The 17,779-nt window shown below is 37.3% G+C and overlaps 4 protein-coding genes across 4 annotated transcripts; 1 reads left to right on the top strand and 3 right to left on the bottom strand.

Annotated features, from left to right (window-relative positions):
• Positions 1 to 102: 102 nt before the first annotated feature.
• On the bottom strand, positions 103 to 1,458 carry LOC130933529 (basic 7S globulin 2-like). The gene has a single exon (XM_057863160.1). The coding sequence runs from the start codon at positions 1,456 to 1,458 to the stop codon at positions 103 to 105; it is 1,356 nt and encodes a 451-aa protein (XP_057719143.1).
• A 4,722-nt stretch (positions 1,459 to 6,180) lies between these two features.
• LOC130933528 (uncharacterized) lies at positions 6,181 to 7,812 on the bottom strand. Its single transcript, XM_057863158.1, has one exon. The coding sequence runs from the start codon at positions 7,810 to 7,812 to the stop codon at positions 6,181 to 6,183; it is 1,632 nt and encodes a 543-aa protein (XP_057719141.1).
• Positions 7,813 to 10,780: 2,968 nt separating this feature from the next.
• On the top strand, positions 10,781 to 14,393 carry LOC130933527 (probable serine/threonine-protein kinase PBL7). The gene is made up of 6 exons (XM_057863157.1): positions 10,781 to 10,991; positions 11,066 to 11,313; positions 12,480 to 12,871; positions 13,662 to 13,794; positions 13,890 to 13,983; positions 14,251 to 14,393. The coding sequence occupies exons 1-6, from the start codon at positions 10,781 to 10,783 to the stop codon at positions 14,391 to 14,393; spliced, it is 1,221 nt and encodes a 406-aa protein (XP_057719140.1).
• A 1,685-nt stretch (positions 14,394 to 16,078) lies between these two features.
• On the bottom strand, positions 16,079 to 17,570 carry LOC130935499 (E3 ubiquitin-protein ligase ATL6). The gene has a single exon (XM_057865266.1). The coding sequence runs from the start codon at positions 17,527 to 17,529 to the stop codon at positions 16,411 to 16,413; it is 1,119 nt and encodes a 372-aa protein (XP_057721249.1). The 5' UTR covers positions 17,530 to 17,570; the 3' UTR covers positions 16,079 to 16,410.
• Between the last annotated feature and the right edge of the window lie 209 nt (positions 17,571 to 17,779).

Here is a 17,779-nt window from a genome sequence, read left to right as displayed (position 1 = left end):
CGAGATGCGTTTCTTTATTTCATCATTATTATTATTATGGTAACCATAACAAGCAGAGAAGCTTATGATATATATGGTTCTATCTGATCTCTCCTTCATCATCTATGATTTGTTAGCGAAGCCGAAGAGGTCAGAACAGCTCCTCCCGCGTGAGCATAGGGAAGAGCTCAACCCCACTCTCGACTTCACCAGGTCGAACACCACCACCTTCTCCTCCAGCTGACGTGTCCCTATGGCTATGGCTGCTCTAGGATTCGTCCCTCCATTCACGACTCCCAAACACGTCACCCCTGGCCGCGCCTGCACCATTAAGTTATCGCCGGAGATACTCCACGATACCTCACGGCGGCTCTTCTCCACCTTCACCACCATATCCACGCTAGGAGGTTTTGCGTTGTTTATCCTCTTTGAATCGTAACACAACCCGAACGGCGCCACCGCGTTCACCTGCCCCTGCATCGGAAACTGTTTCACGAAAACTTGCCTGAACGTTTCGAATATGGTGTGGTGCAGAACCATGTAAGGTGCTGTGGTTGAAATCAGAGTAGCCCCAAGCATACCACTCGGAGAATACAACGACGATGACAATAATGAAGACGACGAAGGAGTCACTGGGAAGACGGAGCGGCCGTTGATTCTAAGGGAGCTGATTTCCATGTAGTACTCTCCTTGCGGACTGACGGTTAGTGGAGTGTAAAGAAGATCACGTGAAAGATCGAATTTCTTGTTAGTGTAACCGAAAAGCTTCTGTGGGTCCCCAAATAGTACAGCCCCCGTGGAGGTTGGGTTGCGAGAAAGGCAAAGTGTGAATTGGCGCTGCAAACCGAAGTGTGATGCGAGTTGGTTAGGGAGGGAAATGGGCCCGTGGCCCAGCCCAACAACGCCTTCAACCTTGTTGGGCAGGCCTTTCTGGACCAAGGAGGCAGGCGCGCATGAGAAGAGGAACTGAGGGTCGGAGACTGTGGGGCCCAGTCTGGGGCCGTTGTTGGCGGCGGCGTTGATGGCGAGGACGTCTTGGGCGAGCTCCGACACGACGATCTGTTTGGTGATGGGGTTGGTGGACATGAGGGCGCAGGTGTTGTTGTGGCAGCCGGGCCTGGGGAGAGAGGAGCCGACGCAGGTGTGGCAGGTTTGGGTGGTGGTGGCTGTGGAGCATTGGGTGGAGTGGCAAGAGGGTGCTTGGTAGGTTCTGGAGGCGTAGTGGGTTTGGCAGTTGATCCACATGTGATTGCCGTTGAGATCCAGAAGGAGTGGCACCAGGGTCATAGGGGTTCTCTTGTGAACGTGAGCCCATGGAAGCCCTGTGGCCGGGTCCTTGTGAACCGGTAGAACCAGTAGGTTGGGTTTGTAATTGGTTGTGGTGGGTGGATGGGAATGATGGGAGGTTGTGGATACAGATACGCGGAAGAGAATAGAGAAAGAGAGATAGGTGATGGTGAGTAGCAATTTGGAAGCCATTTTTGACATGCAAGAGAGCTTAATTACTAGTTAGCACTGCCTATATACATATAGTTGAAACTTTTGGAGTTATGAGGAAAACGGTGATTCTCAATGATGAGTAGCGGTGACTGGTGAGTGTAAGGGGGCACTTGGCAGCGGAGAAGAAACGCCGGTTGCATGACTTAGTGCCGCTTTCCATGGGAAGCCAATGAACCATGCAGAGAAACATCTCTTTCGCCTGCACTCGGTTTCGTCGTCCACTTCCGGGACATTCTTCGTATCATATATATATATTTCTATATATATATGGACCACCTTTTTTTTTTTTTTTGATATTATAGAGGGGCAAAAGCCCAGAAAAAAACAAAACCTAATTATAAACTAAACGGGGTAAGGTAACCCCTCTATCATCTTCACTCAAGATTCTCACTACCTCAGGAGGAGGTATATCCCAAAAAACAAACTCTGATTCTATCTTCAAGCTCATTTTTGCAAGGTAATCTGCACATCTATTACCTTCTCTATAATTTTGTACAAAAAATATGTTTCAGTCCTTCTTTCTCATGTCATTTATCTCTCTAACATTTGCATTGGGATGACTTTCCAGCTTCTTTCCTCCATTCAAAAGGCTGACCACTGCTGCAGAATCAATTTCCACCACCACTCTCTTGAAGCCCATGGTCCACGCTACATTGAGGCCATTCTTCACTCCCCAGAGTTCTGCCAGAAACGCCGTTCCAGCCCCTATCCTGTGGGTGAAGCCTGCGATCCACTTTCCTTCTTCATTCCTGAGGAGCCCGCCGCACCCAGTAACAACCGGGTTCCCTTGCGCTGTGCCGTCAGTGTTCAATTTAATCCAATCCCTCGGAGGAGGATGCCAGCCAATGTTTCTCTCAGTTCTTCTTGACCGCTTTCCGACTAGGTAATCCTTCTCTAATGCTTCTTTAATATCTTGCACCTGTCTGTAGATTTCTTGTTGTGGTTGTCGTGGTCTGTTGTAACTAGTATCATTTATTTCTTTATTTCTCCAATACCAAATTCTCCAGCAAGTTGTTATGAAGGTATCTAGCCAATTTAGGCTATCATTCTTCCCTAATTGCTTCTGTAAATTCACTCTAATCCAGTCCTCCCAGTTTGATTGGAAAAAGCCTGGAATTTCATTACTTTTCAGCAAATTGACCCATATGGTGGATGCTTTGGGACAATTTCTTAGAGCATGTAAAGTATCTTCTATTCCACTATTGCAGAGAGAGCAATTTCCTGTTCCACCGAATATCTTTGCCTTTCTTTGGTTTGTCATGATTCTCCTGTGCATAGCTGTCCAAAGAAAAACTTTAGCTCTTTGTGGTCCCTTCCAACTCCAAACCTTTTTCCAAATGTTATTCCCTTCTTTCGACCAGTTCCTGAGAGATTTATAAGTAGCATTTAAAGAGAAATCACCATCCTGTGATAGTTTCCATCCAATTCTATCATCTTCTAATTCTGCTTGGGGAGCAGGGATAACAATGATTTTTTTCACAATATTCGGGGGCAGATTTTGTTGGAGCTTGTCTATATCCCAGTCTCCATTTGGATTTGTCCAATCACAAACAAAGCTGTCAGGGTCAATTGAGTCAGGATTAAGCGCCAAATTGAGCAGACAACCTTCTTCTTCCATCCATTGATGTTTCCAAAAAAGAGTTGATAGTCCATTTCCAATGTAGTAGGTGGAGAAATTTTGAAACATAGGCCATAATTTCATCAACTCCTTCCAAAGAGGAGAATCTGTAGTCTTCACTTTGATTTGATTGTTCAAGCTTCCTCCATTGTAGTATTTATGACTTAACACTTTTACCCACAACGCTTCTGGATTTTCTTTGACTTGCCATAAAATTTTGAGCAAAAAAGCATCGTTCACTGTTGTTAGGTCACGAAATCCAAGGCCCCCTTCATGTTTTGGCTGACAGAGAGTTTTCCATCCAATCAGATGCATTTTTCGTTGATTGTTGTCCTCACCCCAAATGAAATTTCTTTGGATCTTTTCTACTTCGCGGCAGATTCCTCTCGGAATCCTCTCGTGTTGCATATTAAAATTTAAGGCTGGACTCAACACTGATTGTGCTAGAGTTAATCTCCCTGCAAGGGACAGACATTTGCCCTTCCACCCCTTAAGCTTATTCTGCATTCTACCCAACAGGTCTTTATAATTTTCTTTCCCCTTCCGATTATTTGTTATCATAGCCCCCAAATATCTGCCTAAGTCTTTTTCTTCTCTAAACCTGGTTAGCTTTGTTATCTCCTCTCTGGTGTTTGGGTGGGTTTTCTTTGAAAACACTATGGAAGACTTTTCTTTATTAATCTTCAATCCGGACACATCACAAAACGCCTCCAATACTTCTATGACTCTAGTTATTTGTTCTATAGTTGCCTCTGTAAATAGCAGCAAGTCGTCTGCGAACATTAGATGAGAGATGTCTGGTCCTTCTCTTCCAACTCTGATAGCTTTCCATCCTCCACTCTGAACCTGCTCTTCAATGAGATAAGACAGGGCATCCATTGCTATGACAAAGAGATATGGGGATAGAGGATCCCCCTGCCTCAATCCTCTGATAGGGGTAAATTCCTCAGTTCTGTTTCCATTCCATATCACACTGTAATTCACTGATTGGATACAGTTCATGATTAGGTTTATAAAGTGGTCAGGAAACTTGAAATTCTGAAGCCTTTTCTTTATGAAATCCCAATTAAGCCTATCATAGGCTTTTTCAAAATCAATTTTAATAGCCATGAATTGTTTTTTTCCTTTCATCTTCTTCATAATGTGTATCATCTCTTTTGCAATAAGAATGTTGTCTTGTATTTTCCTTCCGGGTATAAAACTGGATTGGTGAACTGCGATTCTATCATTTAGGTATGGCTTAATTCTGTCCACCATGATCTTTGTTATTACTTTGTAGCTAACATTGCACAAAGCAATAGGCCTGAATTGGTTGATAAATTCGGGGTTGTTGATCTTGGGAACCAGGATAAGGAGAGTATTGTTACACTCTTTGATAAGGTTGGGATTCCTCCAGCAGCTCCAGACAAAATCACACAACTTGCTCTTCATAACTTCCCAATTATTTTTGTATATGAGGGCTGGAAAACCATCGCTTCCAGGTGCTTTTAGGGATCCAATGTTAAATAAAGCCTTCTTGATTTCCCATTCCATAGGTGTTGATATGAATTTCCTGCAATCAGCATCACTAAAGTCAGGTAACGCTATTGTTAAATTATCAATTGGACAAAAAGTTACCTCTTCTTGGTAGATTCTCTGAAAGTGGTTGATGATGTGAGTCTTTAAGGTATCTTCATCTTCTATCCAATTTCCATTTGTGTCTCTCAACTTTAAAATCTTATTCTTTCCTCTTCTTATGATGGTTTTTGTGTGATAGAATCTAGTATTTCTATCTCCCTCGATAATCCATTTTTGCCTAGATTTTTGCATCCAAAAGGTTTCCTCTCTATCCAATATGTCATTGAGATCTTTATTTAATTTTTGCTCTAACTCCTCCAAAAAGGGGTTATTTCCATAAGAAGCACTCCTTTGGATCCCTGTGATTCTGTTCATTATAGTTCTCTTAGCTTTGAATATGTTTCCAAAAATATCTTTATTCCACTTCAGCAGATCATCCTTTAGGTTTCTTAAAGCTGAAGGGAGGGTGTTATCTCTGTTCCAGCTGTCTTTGAGGCAGTTTTGAAAGTCTGGATGGTGAGTCCACATAGCCTCAAATCTAAAGGGTTTTTTGCCTTCTCCGTTAACAAGCTTCACATTCCGAATGAGGATGGGATGATGATCTGAGTTTGTTCTGGTAAGAACTTCAGTAGTCGCTTCATGAAATCTCGTTCTCCAAGAGTGGTTTGATAGAGCTCTATCCAGTCTCTTAAAGACCCTGTCTTGACCTTCCCATTTAGGACCTTTCCAGGTAAATCTAGTGCCAACGAACCCCAGATCTATGAGTCCGCAACTATTGATCCAATTTGAAAAAATATTGCACGCTCTGATATTTACTGCTGCCCCTCCTTTCTTTTCCGATGCTTCCTTAATTTCATTAAAATCTCCAGCTATGAGCCAATCTCCTGCCATTGAGTTCGCAATGTGCAAAAGCTTTGGCCACAAAAGTTTTCTGATTTGATTATTTGGACTAGCATAGACCGCAGTTAAATACCACTCTTTCTCTCCGTGGACTTGAACTCTAACATGTATGTATTGACTATGCATTTCCATCATGGTGATGTCAACGTCCATTCTATTCCAGAGAATCCAAATTCCACCCACAAACCCTTGAGCTTCCTCTCTTATGGATTTAGTAAAACCAAGATGTTGAATAACTCTAGTGGCTGTATCTCCACTGCATTTAGTTTCAAGAAGAATAGTGATGTCAGGTTTATATTGGTTTATCATATTTTTAAGAGTGCGTCTAAAGGTACCACTAGCCGCACCTCTCACATTCCAAATTAGACTAATCATTAAACAGAAATGAAAAATAAATAAAAACCAAAGGATACATAAGAGACAACATCAGGCTAAGTGCATCTGAGTGTCATTCAGCACACTACTGACAGGGGTTGTAAAATCAACTCCCTTGAGTAAGCTTTGATGTGTGTCTTTTTCTTCATTCTCTGTCTCCATCATCTCCTTCCCTCCTTCATCTGTGACCATGGGATCAGGTGGCTTTCTTTCATTTGGTGGGGATTGGATTGAGGGTGCAATCTCTTCCATTATTGTTGGTGAGGAGAAATTTTCCTCCAGCCAGTTTTCTTTATGGTGAATGACTTCTTTGTGGCCTTTGTTGTGTGCTTTTTTTCTATTTGTCTCTCTCCTTCTTTCTTGTATTGTGGTGCTGTCACGAAAATTTCTGTAGCTTTACTACCTGTTTTTCTATTATCCACTTCTGTTATTTTTTCTTTGGATTGGGTCAGTTTGTTTTCTGCGTTCTTCTTCTCTTTTGTTTGTGTATTTTCTCTATTTGTAGTTTTGTTTTCCTTTATAGTATCATTGTTGTTTCCTTGATCTTCTCCTTGTGCTTCTTCAATCCTTTCCTCATGCTCTGGTGTCGAGTCTTCCACTTGTAGAACACTATATCTGGACTGGTTTTCTTTGTTGCTCTGATTCTCTTTAGCTCTGCTTGATCCGCCTCCCTGTTTGGTTTCCTCAGTCTTCTTTCCTCTTTTTGGCCTCTGCACTACCATCCATGCTCCATAGTTGTCATTCTGCCCTATCATAATTTGCTTGCCTTTATCTTTTTTGATCAAATTGCTTTCCATTGCTGGTTCTTCTGCAATTTGCTCATTTTGTTTCTCATACTGATTTTCTTCTTTTTCATATGTGCTTTGTTCGCTGTTTTCCACTCTTGCTGCCACATCTTTCTCTTTTCTTACATTGCAATGCTGTTGATCATGGTCTATTCTTCCACATGAAAAACAGATTTGGTGGATTCCTTCATACTCCACATGGTACTCTTCTCCATTAATCAAATACTTTCCCATCAAAGGTTTGGTGAGATCTACCTCTACACATAGACGGGCGAATTTTTCTCTACACAGATTGGCTGTGTTATTGTCAACCTTCACCGTTCTTCCAATAAGATTACCTATTTTCCTCAATATGGTTCTGTCATACAGCTCAATCGGCAAACCCGGTAACCTCACCCATGCTGTGATTTTGTCAATTGTAGCTCTTAGTGGATTAAAGTTTGGCTCCCACAATCTGACGGTTAGGTAGTGGTCATAAATCTTCCAAGGTCCCTCCATGAGGGCAAAGTCAAAATCCTCACTAGCATAGAATTTGACTAGATAAAAATCGTTGCTTAAGTCGATGACGTCTACAGTCCCTTTTTTGCTCCACATGGTTTCTAACCTTCTTTTGATAGCAGCATATCCCACCCTTCTACCCATCAACTTCACTATTAAGGTATTCCACCATGGCTTCCAAAGCTCTCTCTCAATAGCATCGCTAATGACGATATTATAGAGGCCCTCTTTTGTCTTCTCTACTCTTATGTTTTCTGTGTTACAAGTGTCAGTTTCCTCTCCCCGATGCTCTTTCTCTTCTTTGCCATCTTCATTGCTTATATTTCCTTCTTTACCAAGTTCAACGATGTCTTCTTCCATTTGGTCTTTAGTGGGTCCACCTCTTACCATCTCGGCAAAAGATTTTCCAGCTTTAAAGTTTCTCTCTACTTCCATGTTGTCTCGCATCCATTCCTCATCTCTCGGTAGGAGGAGTTGAGTGCCAGTGAAACCTTCTCCCTCTTTTCTTACCTTTTTAATGCTTCTCTTAAGTTGGTCTTGTTCTTCTACTGTAGGTTGATGCTCATGAGAGGGTCCCGTAGGACCTCCGGCACCAGACATCAGGCGGTGAAAGTTTCAAACGGGCAGAAAAACCAGAGTTGTACGGAGAGAAAACGGCTATATATATATGGACCACCTTATCTCTTTAATTTGCACTGGCAAAGAACATTTTTGTTGGTGTTGAACTGGGCCTTCCAAGCCCAAAGAGAGACAAAACTAGTACTCTAATGTAGAATGTTTGGGCCATTGGAAGATTAGAGCACGAAGCCCATTAGCAATACCTCTTTCACTTTCTACAAAAAGGAAAAACTACAATTTGAGAAATTTGTTTGGTGACCTAGCTTGTAGCTGTGGCATGGCATTCTGTGTTTCTTCTCCTCCATATCGCTTTCAGTTATATACCCCCGCAAAAATAATAAATACAAAAATCTAACCGTGATCTAAGGAGCATTGCTTGCATGAAATTAACTTAATATTGAGTAAATGACAAAACTATAATGAGGAGCTTGAATTTGATCTTCTGATGGATGGACTATACGAGTTGGAGTTATATGCAAGTGGCAATATTCCCTGACAAACACAGATCTCTTAATGAGTTAATTCACCTGCTTGTTTCTATTTTCATTTGTCTTCATCAGATTATATACATCACATATAGTAAACCCCAACTGTAACATAACATGTACTCTTAATTCTTTATGCAATCTACCATTCAACTTCACCATTTGCTCCTTTTTCCTTTTCTCTTTTCGACCCTTCAACTATAGTTTTCCATTGGATTTTATGTTACAAAACTACTTCAATATATTATTTAGGATTTTATTCTCCTTTGATGTCAATACCAAAAGTAATTAAGTAAGGGGGAGCTCTTAACTCAACGTAGTTAATTATTGGAGTAGTATTCTTAAAATGGTGTTGTTGGACTCACTTTACAGATTCAATTATGAACAACTATTTTTATGTACGTTTTTGTGTGTATCTTTTGCTTTTGGTATTTAAAATGATAGATAAGAAATGAAAGAAGATAAAAAATTATCTTTTATACCACAAGAAAATGTAACACAAGAGAATGTATATATAAAATCTAATACAAACATCATTTTTTGTAATTAATTAATTTTTTCCCCTTACTTGCTACTTATATACCTTTGAAACATAATATCCACACAATTCTGCTAGGTTATCAATAATGATTCTATCAACTTCTGCCGACTCTTGTTTATAATTGTATTTAATGGAAGTGTCTTTGTGTATTTGTCTAATAAAAATATCTTTTAAAAAGTTTATGGGACCAGCAATTTTTGTATTTTGTGGCCAGCATTTAACCATCAAAAGAAAAGTGAGTTATCTCTTATTTAATCTCCCACTATTAAAAACACTATTAATGGTCAATTGATGATTACAAAACACAAAAGTTGCTGGCCCCTAATACTGCTCATTGCTTATATGTCACCTCTCCTCATTTTCTATCAAAGTAAAAAATATTGAAATCTATGTCATGTAAATCTGTTACAAATGTAAAATTCACATGAAAAATATTCTAATTATTTTCATGAAGTGAATAGCCACCTTTTAACTATAAAGTATGTGGACGATATTATTATTTAGGTTTTCTAAGTTTGGCAACATGCACACGTTTACGCATTGAACTCTCCATTCTTTTATGACTAATAGGGAGTAACATTATTATTTATTTGGTGAAGGGTGAGGAAAATGCCACCGTACCATATGGTAGCTAGAATAGTTGCCTCCCTCATGATTTCTATTTCATAGTACTGTTGCTCTTGCTGCCATAATTATTATTATCCTTTTGTTTGTTTCCTTCATACAAGAATGAGATCATTTGAACTGAGCAAAGCAAATAATCTATGATAAGTATAAAATTAGAGGGAAAACCTTGGTTGAGCGATTCGAATCTAAGGTGAAAAAGCTTCAAAGATTTTGTAACGCATTGAAAGAGACATATATAATACCTAAAAGTTACACAACGGTAGGATTTGATGAAGTACACCAAAACCAATTAATTAGTTAATTAAATTAAATACTTCTAAATGAAAGAAAATGATATAGTACGAGGAGCCTATAGAATATTTGTACAATGTGTACATTGGAGGTTTATGGAGTATTAGAGATATAACTATTAGTGTTATCTTTTCTCATCAGCTGAAACTTTTGGAATGAGTGGTATCATGACATGGTATTAGAGCGCTAAATCCGAAAGATCAAGAGTTCGATTTTTGGTGAATCCAAAATCAGTTTAAGCGGGATCCTTGCACAATTAGACTTGCATTTAATTAAATATTTGATAAACTAACTATGAACAAGTGTGAATAATGAGATGTTAATCGATAATTGTAAAGAGTACATATTAATTCTTTTTGTTAATAACCCTAAACCCTATCTATATATAAACTCTCTATTATTGATGGAATTGAATTTAATGACAACATAAGCTAAGTTCAACAAATTAAATTTAACTTCAAAATAAATGAGATATAGTAAATGGACACACAAAATAAAGTGTAGAACCGACACAGAGATAATAAAGAGTGAACTGATAACATATCTCTTGAATGGAATAGACTAGAAAAGTCAAAAGTGTCAAAATATTGACTATAAAGAAAGAAAAGAATATAAGTAAAGCATGACACTTCATCAATTTTATATAATAATTTTTAAAGGATAAAAAAATTAACTAAAATAATACAAACTTATTATATTTAACAATAATTAATAAATTTAAATTTTTGTAAAAATTTAGGTGAAGTCGACTTTACGTGAAGTTGATATTTGAGAGCCGTTAGATAAAAATTTAGTCAAATCAGTCAAATTATCTAACAGCGTATCAATTTCATGTGAAGTCGACTGCATCGAGTTTCCACCTTAAATTTTTTTTGTCTTCTTAATATTACTAATTCTACTGATATTGTTGGATGGCCTCTTTTACCTTCACATCCAAAAACAGAAATCCCATTAAATATCTTCCATTCTTGGTTTGGGCTCCTCTCTCACTCTCTCTCTCTCAGTTATGGAAGTAATTAACAGCACCACAACCGCTGTGCCTGCAACCAACCAAACTTACAAACACTCACATTCACATTCCAATAATGATTTCCCCTCCAAAACCATTCTCATTACCATCACTCTCCTCACCTCTCTTACCCTCTTCTTTGCCATTTTTCTTGTTGCATTCGTGCTCCGTCGTCTCAAATCCAAACACTTCGCTTCAAGTAGTCCAGGTATGTATGTAACCATTTCTTCAAACTAACACTAGTATAGTACCAATTAATAATGAAATTATTGATTATTGCAGAAGTGATGAAGGGAGGATGTGTTGATCATCATCATCCAACACCAACAACACCAAATAAATTTCGAGGTGTTCAAGTGTTGACATACAGAGAGATAGAAGTGGCGACAGGTGGAATGAGTGAAGGAAATGTAATTGGGAATGGAGATTCTGGTTTGGTGTACAAAGGAATCCTAAGTGATGGAACTTTGGCAGCAATTAAACTCATGCGAAGGGAAGGGAAGCAAGAAGAGCGTGCCTTCAGAATTGAGGTCATTCACTTCACTACCTATGCTTCATTTAATTCACCCTCTTCTTTTAGCTACCCAAACCTTTAACAAACGCACGTTACTCTTTGGAGTAATAACTACATCATCATTAGTTACCAAATTTTATATGTACGTTTGGGATATTAATTACTCTGCTATTTATTTATGCTTTATCAACAGGTGTATATTAAAATTAATCATTAAATCAATTATTAATATAGAATATAAAATATACATTAAAAAAATTAAATAATATATATTTATAAAAAAATATTAAAAAATTATCATAATTTATTATTTTTAGTTATCAATTAATTATTATATTCAAACGTATAAGATAAAATAAATTATTAAATTATTAGACTAAAAAAATTAAATTAATAATTAAATAATAACAAAAAATAATAAATTTTAATATTTTTTATATTTATATATAAATATATAATAATTAATTTTAATATATATATATATAATTATTTTTTAATTTATTTTTTAAAAATATTTTATATATATTAAAATTAATTATTAAAATTTATTATTTTATATTTATATATAAATATATATTATTTAATATATATTTAATATATTTTATACTAATATCTAATTTTAATAGTTAATTTTAATTTACAAAAATCATGTTTGTTTATATTTAGGTGAAGTGAATGATGGTAATTCCTTCAAATAACTTATGAAACACAGAAACGGTGAAACCGTGACACAGTCTGACTACTTTCTGTGACTCTTGATATCTCTATCAAGAATGGGACCACGTAATGAAAATTTGCGGTGCATGGCATACTGCATACTTCGTACCCCTTTATTTAATTGAAGAATGCTAGTATCAGTCAATTTTATGTTTTATAATCATCAATTAGTTAGTAATAATATTTTTAATTGTATAAGATTATATCTAATTGTGAGAGATAATTCATTTTTTTTATGGTTAAGTGCTAGCTATAAAACACAAAAATTACTGTCCACTAAATTTTTTCTATTTAATTTATTAATTTTTTTATTAATTATTATGTGATAGCGGTACCAATAAATTGATGAGGCTTCTGGCTTCATTCAAACCTAGCACATGGGTGTGGCAATGGCAACCACTAAACCACATTTTAATCCTCCTTTTTAATTTCTACTTGGAATTAATTAAATTAAATTAAATGCAGGTGGATATCCTAAGCCGTTTGCACTGTCCTTATTTGGTGGAGTTGCTAGGCTATTGTGCGGACCAGCACCACAGGGTGTTGGTGTTTGAATACATGCCTAATGGAACACTCTATCACCATCTCCACTCTCTTAATTACAATAATCAATCTCAGCCGTTGGATTGGTGGACCAGGATGAGAATAGCCCTTGATTGTGCCATGGCTTTGGAGTTCTTGCATGAACATGCTCTCTCCCCTGTCATACACCGTGACTTCAAGACTGCTAATGTTCTCTTGGATCAAAATTTTCGTGCCAAAGTCTCCCATTTTGGATTGGCCAAGACTGGCTCTGACAAGATCAACGGTCAGATTTCCACCCGCGTGTTAGGGACCACCGGATATCTTGCACCCGAGTGAGTACACCCAATATTTCTCTTTTTAGAATATAATTCTTATATGAAATAGGATTTAATTTTGATCCATTGTAAAATCATTTTTTATTATGCTATGTTTATATTAAAATTAGTCATTAAAATTAGTAAATAATATAAAATATATGTTAGAAGGACTATACTACGTATACACCAAAATTAGCTATTAAAATTAGTTACCAGTATAAAATACATGTTATACAAATATACATTGAAAATAAATTAAATCACATGTGTATTTATACACAAATACATTGGTAGCTAATTTTAGTGACTGATTTTAGTGTATAAATAGTATTTTTGATGTTGGAATATAAATACACATTGAAAATAAATTAAACCACACATGTATTTATACACAAATACATTGGTGACTGATTTTGTTATACAAATAATATTTTTGAACCGTTTTACATGTACATTTAAGGTGAAAACTCAGGTGAAGTCGACTTCACGTAAAATTGATATCTGAGAGCCGTTAGATGAAAATTTAGTTAAATTAGTCAAATCATCTAACAGCTTTCAGAGTCAGATATCAACTTCACGTGAAGTCGATTGTACCTGAGTTTTTACCTACATTTAATCACATAATGTCACATTAGCACACATAAATATCATCCAAAAGAATACTTATGATTACATCACTATGTAAAACATTTTACACGGTTAATACTTGAAAGTTAAACTCTATAAAATATTCAAACTTCTTAGCTTTAAATTAAAATTTTGTCTTAACTAACATTGTTGAATAATTTCAACTATCTTATTGTAGGTATGCATCAACAGGAAAGCTTACTACAAAATCTGATGTATATAGCTATGGTGTGGTTCTTCTGGAAGTGCTAACCGGGCGTGTACCGGTTGATATTGAGCGACCTCCGGGAGAACATGTACTTGTCTCTTGGGTAAGTATTTATTTTAATTTCCATCAAACATTAACAAATAACGACTTAATTGCATTGTTAATTATATTAAAGTTTCTTTATTCATATATTATCAGGCTCTTCCAAGGTTAACAAACAGAGAAAAGGTGGTGGAAATGGTTGACCCTGCTCTTCGAGGACAGTACTCAAAGAAGGATCTAATTCAGGTAGGTACATATATACGGTCAAATTTCATTTCAGTCAATAATTATGATCTGCTAATTAATTAGCTAAGAGGAGTGCTAGGAAGTCAGTAAATTTTGTGATTTGTAGTCATTAATTAGTCATTATTGGTAATTTTAATAGTGTGAGATTTTATTCAAGAATGTGAGATTACTCACTTTATTTTTACTGGTTAAGTACTGACCAAATTTCAATAAAACTATTGGTCTCTAAACTTTTCCATGTTAATTAGAATAATGTGGTTTATACAGGTAGCAGCAATAGCAGCAATGTGCATACAAACAGAAGCAGATTACAGGCCACTAATGACGGATATTGTTCAATCACTGATACCACTTGTTAGGAATCCCTCCTCATCATCTAGTTCCTTAAGATTTCTTAAAAGTCCAACCTATTAATTATTATATCTAAATTAATTTTGTTCTTAATTAGACTACTTACATCAGATATATATTTGATAAGCATAATGTAAGGTTGCCATTAACCATGATAAGTTGTTACAATTAATATTCTTAATATTGAGGGTAGCTACAATTAGTTGGTAGGTGGCTGATGCATTGATTCATTGAAAGGAATTAAGAAGTAAAATTAGGAAAAACAACACATGTACCATGTTACATCAACTTATTATATGGATTATGTGTAAGATTTAAATATTATATTTTATAATTTTTAAAAAATAAAATAAAATGTTGTTGAGTGTCCCATAAATATTGAAGAATTATAGGGTAGCTATCTAGAAGCAGTAAACTAAAAAGACCGGAATTATTTTAGTTGCCGGCGAGAGACTTGCATTATTGAATCTCTATCCTTCAAGTAATCAATGGTATCCTATCCATGACCATGACTAGTCACGCAAATGCCAAATTCTCCGTTGACACATGAAATTCAAAACTAATACAATAACCACGAATTAAACGATCCATTTAATAACTATTATTAGTACTTAAATAAATATATTATATATGTGCACAATTGGATTGGGTCTAGGAATTATGAAACCCTGTCGTTGTTATTATAAGTTAGATCGCAGAAAGTGACAAAACCACGAGAAGGGTACATTTGAATTCTGAACCTGGAAGTTCTCAAGGATGATTGGAAGAATGAGATGATTAAAATATTTGCGAAGTTGAGAAGAATAAGCTTGCCCATCGCCATCACTGTTAATTAAATAACTAGGAGTATTTGAGTTGCTAACGTTAATTTAAATTAATTTCCCTTTGTATATAATTAAGCCCTGTGTCAACAAAAGTTGCTTGGAATTTAAGAGTTTTCTGTGTGCGTATGAGGTGATGCATAATGCGGTCATTTGAAGAATTGGCACCAAAATTATGACTAACTGGATTCAGATCAAGTATCGCAACAACACTCCAAATTAAATGACAAATAGTGGACTATGGTTTGGCAAAATTATATTAAATACAAAAAGCTAGCTATTAAATCAATCACCATGATATGTGTTATTTAATTCATTTTTAATGTATATTTTGTATTATTATATGTATGTTATACATATAATATAATTAATAATATTTATATATATAATTTGAATATACAAATGACATTGTTTTTTACTAGCTACTGTATATCTTTGGTTCATGATGAATGTTGTTGCTTTCGTTTTTTTGTTTTGCCGTAAATCAATAAATTTAGTCATTATAACTATTTTGTTACAACATACATTTATTTTTAGTATATCCAGAAACACAAAGTGACTATTATTGTGAACATTAGAAGGAGCAACGACATCAAACCACAAAGCCCCTATCGATCTCCTTGAATTTATATTTATGATCAATAATGTAAGTACTAATAATATGTGCATGAAGGCTAATACTAGACTCAGACGTTCAACTAATATGTTCGCTGTTTAAAATTCAGTTTTATTTCACGGAACAATAATTATTAGTTTACCTTTAATTTCCCAATTATTATTGTTTGGTCATAATATATAAAAACAACTTCAGCTTCACGCACTAGCGGCCAAGTCAAAGAAATAAACCTTGCAAAAGTAGGTTAGTTAGCTTCCATGCACGTTTTCTCTCTTGCTGGCAGCCATCATATCCGTTTACTGGACAAATGATTAAAGACTAATGTTATATATACATTATTTAAGAAGGAAAATTTCAAATTTATTGTTTCTTCCTGCTTTTTTTTACCATCTGAATTGCAAAAAATTATAATTCGATGCGTGCAACTCATATTTATGGATATGCTTTTGTGCTAATAGAATTCTAAACTCAAGAAATAATTAATTAAGGTGAAGTTGGCCTAGCTAGACATGTTGCACTTCTTACCTTATTATACACTTTTTACAAAAGAAGTGAAAAAACAAAATCGTGCCCTAAAAGGGGATAGAAAAAATTAATAAATACAATGAGCTGTAAAGGCCGTGCTAGCTCACTAGTAACCAGGTCATACCGGAGGTCGAGCAGAGTCAACGGCCGACGGCGGCAAAATAGGGGCTGTAGACGACGACGCCCCTGCCCCGCCGGTGCTATCAACCACCTTCGGCGACCTAACCGAAGATCCTCTGACCAAGAACGGTGGCGCCATCGTCAAAACCCACCGGTCGGATTTGAAACTCCGGTCCAACCGTCTCAAAGTCCTTCCCCTACTACTTCCCTGTCTCGAACTACCGTCCCTAGGCAAAACCAACAAGCTGTTAGACCGTTGCAACTCCCGGTTTATTATCTCTCTTCTAACAGCCACAGGCAATCTCAAAGTGAACCGGTCCGTGTTCTCTCCCGGTTGGACCAGAGAATGCCCGGTCGAGTGCGACCGAGGGAACTGCCTCCTCCGGTTGGACCCTCGCGTCGTCCTGTTCCGATTCAGCGTCAAGCTTTTCGGAATCGCAATCACTTCCGGCTCCGACGACGCCACGACTCCTCCCTCAGCGTCCGGCACGTTGACACGTACCTCCGGCACTGCGGTGTCAACGACGGCGTCGTTTTGCGCCTCGACGTCGGTGGTTGGCACGAGTGGAACCGCATGGACTGACTCGCCGGGTTGCGGGACGAGGTTGGCGCGGCAGACGGGGCAGGTTGTGTGGGAGGCTAGCCACTCGTCGATGCACTCCGGATGGAACACATGGTCACACTTGGGAATCAAACGCAGTGTTTCGGTGTCTTCGAATTCACACAGGCACACCGCACATTCAAGAACCTCTTTTCCAATCTTGTGGATCTTGACCTCCGAATACTCCAGAATCGGGAAAGTCTCGATGACTGCAGGATCGAGACCACGTGCCCCTCTTCTGGACCTCCCGCCTCCCGTGGTTGGAAGGACGGTGCCGGAGGGTGAATCGGCGCAGTGGCGGATGTAGATGGAGAAGAATCCCATGAGGAAGAGTGCTGCAACGAGAATGACGACGATTATCGCGAGCGAAGGGCTGAACTGCGTGTTGTAGTTGTTGTTATTGTCAGAAGCGGCATTTTGGTTCTGCGCAAACGTTGACGGAACGGAGAGAAGGAAGAAGAAAATGAAAAGAAAGCAGAAATTGGAGGTGGTTTGGTCGTTTTTGTCCTTCGTCATTGTGAAGGGTGAATGCAGTGTTTGGGAATAGAAAGAGAGTGTGCGAAGAATGAGTGGGGTTTTAAAAGGGTGAATGGTCAAAGAAGGTGTGCAGCTTGGATGAAGCTTCCGAAGAAAACGGAGAATATGTAATGTTAACTGTTTAATCGTGTTTTTCAATTTTCAGCTTCTGCTCCATTCTTGTCAAAAGTCAAACGCTTTATCTATCCAATTCCGCTAACATCATCATCCTCTTCAAATACCTAACTTT

Source organism: Arachis stenosperma, chromosome 6 (assembly GCF_014773155.1).
Source record: "Arachis stenosperma cultivar V10309 chromosome 6, arast.V10309.gnm1.PFL2, whole genome shotgun sequence".
Lineage (NCBI taxonomy): Eukaryota > Viridiplantae > Streptophyta > Magnoliopsida > Fabales > Fabaceae > Arachis > Arachis stenosperma.
The sequence above is the reverse complement of the archived record's forward strand: the minus strand, read 5'-3'. Positions and strand labels throughout refer to the sequence as shown.

What these genes read in the sequence shown, in the direction of transcription:
- LOC130933529 (XM_057863160.1), bottom strand. Translation starts at nt 1,458, where the DNA reads ATGGCTTCCAAATTGCTACTCACCATCACCTATCTCTCTTTCTCTATT.
- LOC130933528 (XM_057863158.1), bottom strand. Translation starts at nt 7,812, where the DNA reads ATGTCTGGTGCCGGAGGTCCTACGGGACCCTCTCATGAGCATCAACCT.
- LOC130933527 (XM_057863157.1), top strand. Translation starts at nt 10,781, where the DNA reads ATGGAAGTAATTAACAGCACCACAACCGCTGTGCCTGCAACCAACCAA. An exon ending in CTTCGCTTCAAGTAGTCCAG is followed by an intron (nt 10,992 to 11,065) that starts GTATGTATGTAA and finishes TGATTATTGCAG; the next exon opens with AAGTGATGAAGGGAGGATGT. An exon ending in GAAGGATCTAATTCAGGTAG is followed by an intron (nt 13,984 to 14,250) that starts GTACATATATAC and finishes TTATACAGGTAG; the next exon opens with CAGCAATAGCAGCAATGTGC.
- LOC130935499 (XM_057865266.1), bottom strand. Translation starts at nt 17,529, where the DNA reads ATGACGAAGGACAAAAACGACCAAACCACCTCCAATTTCTGCTTTCTT.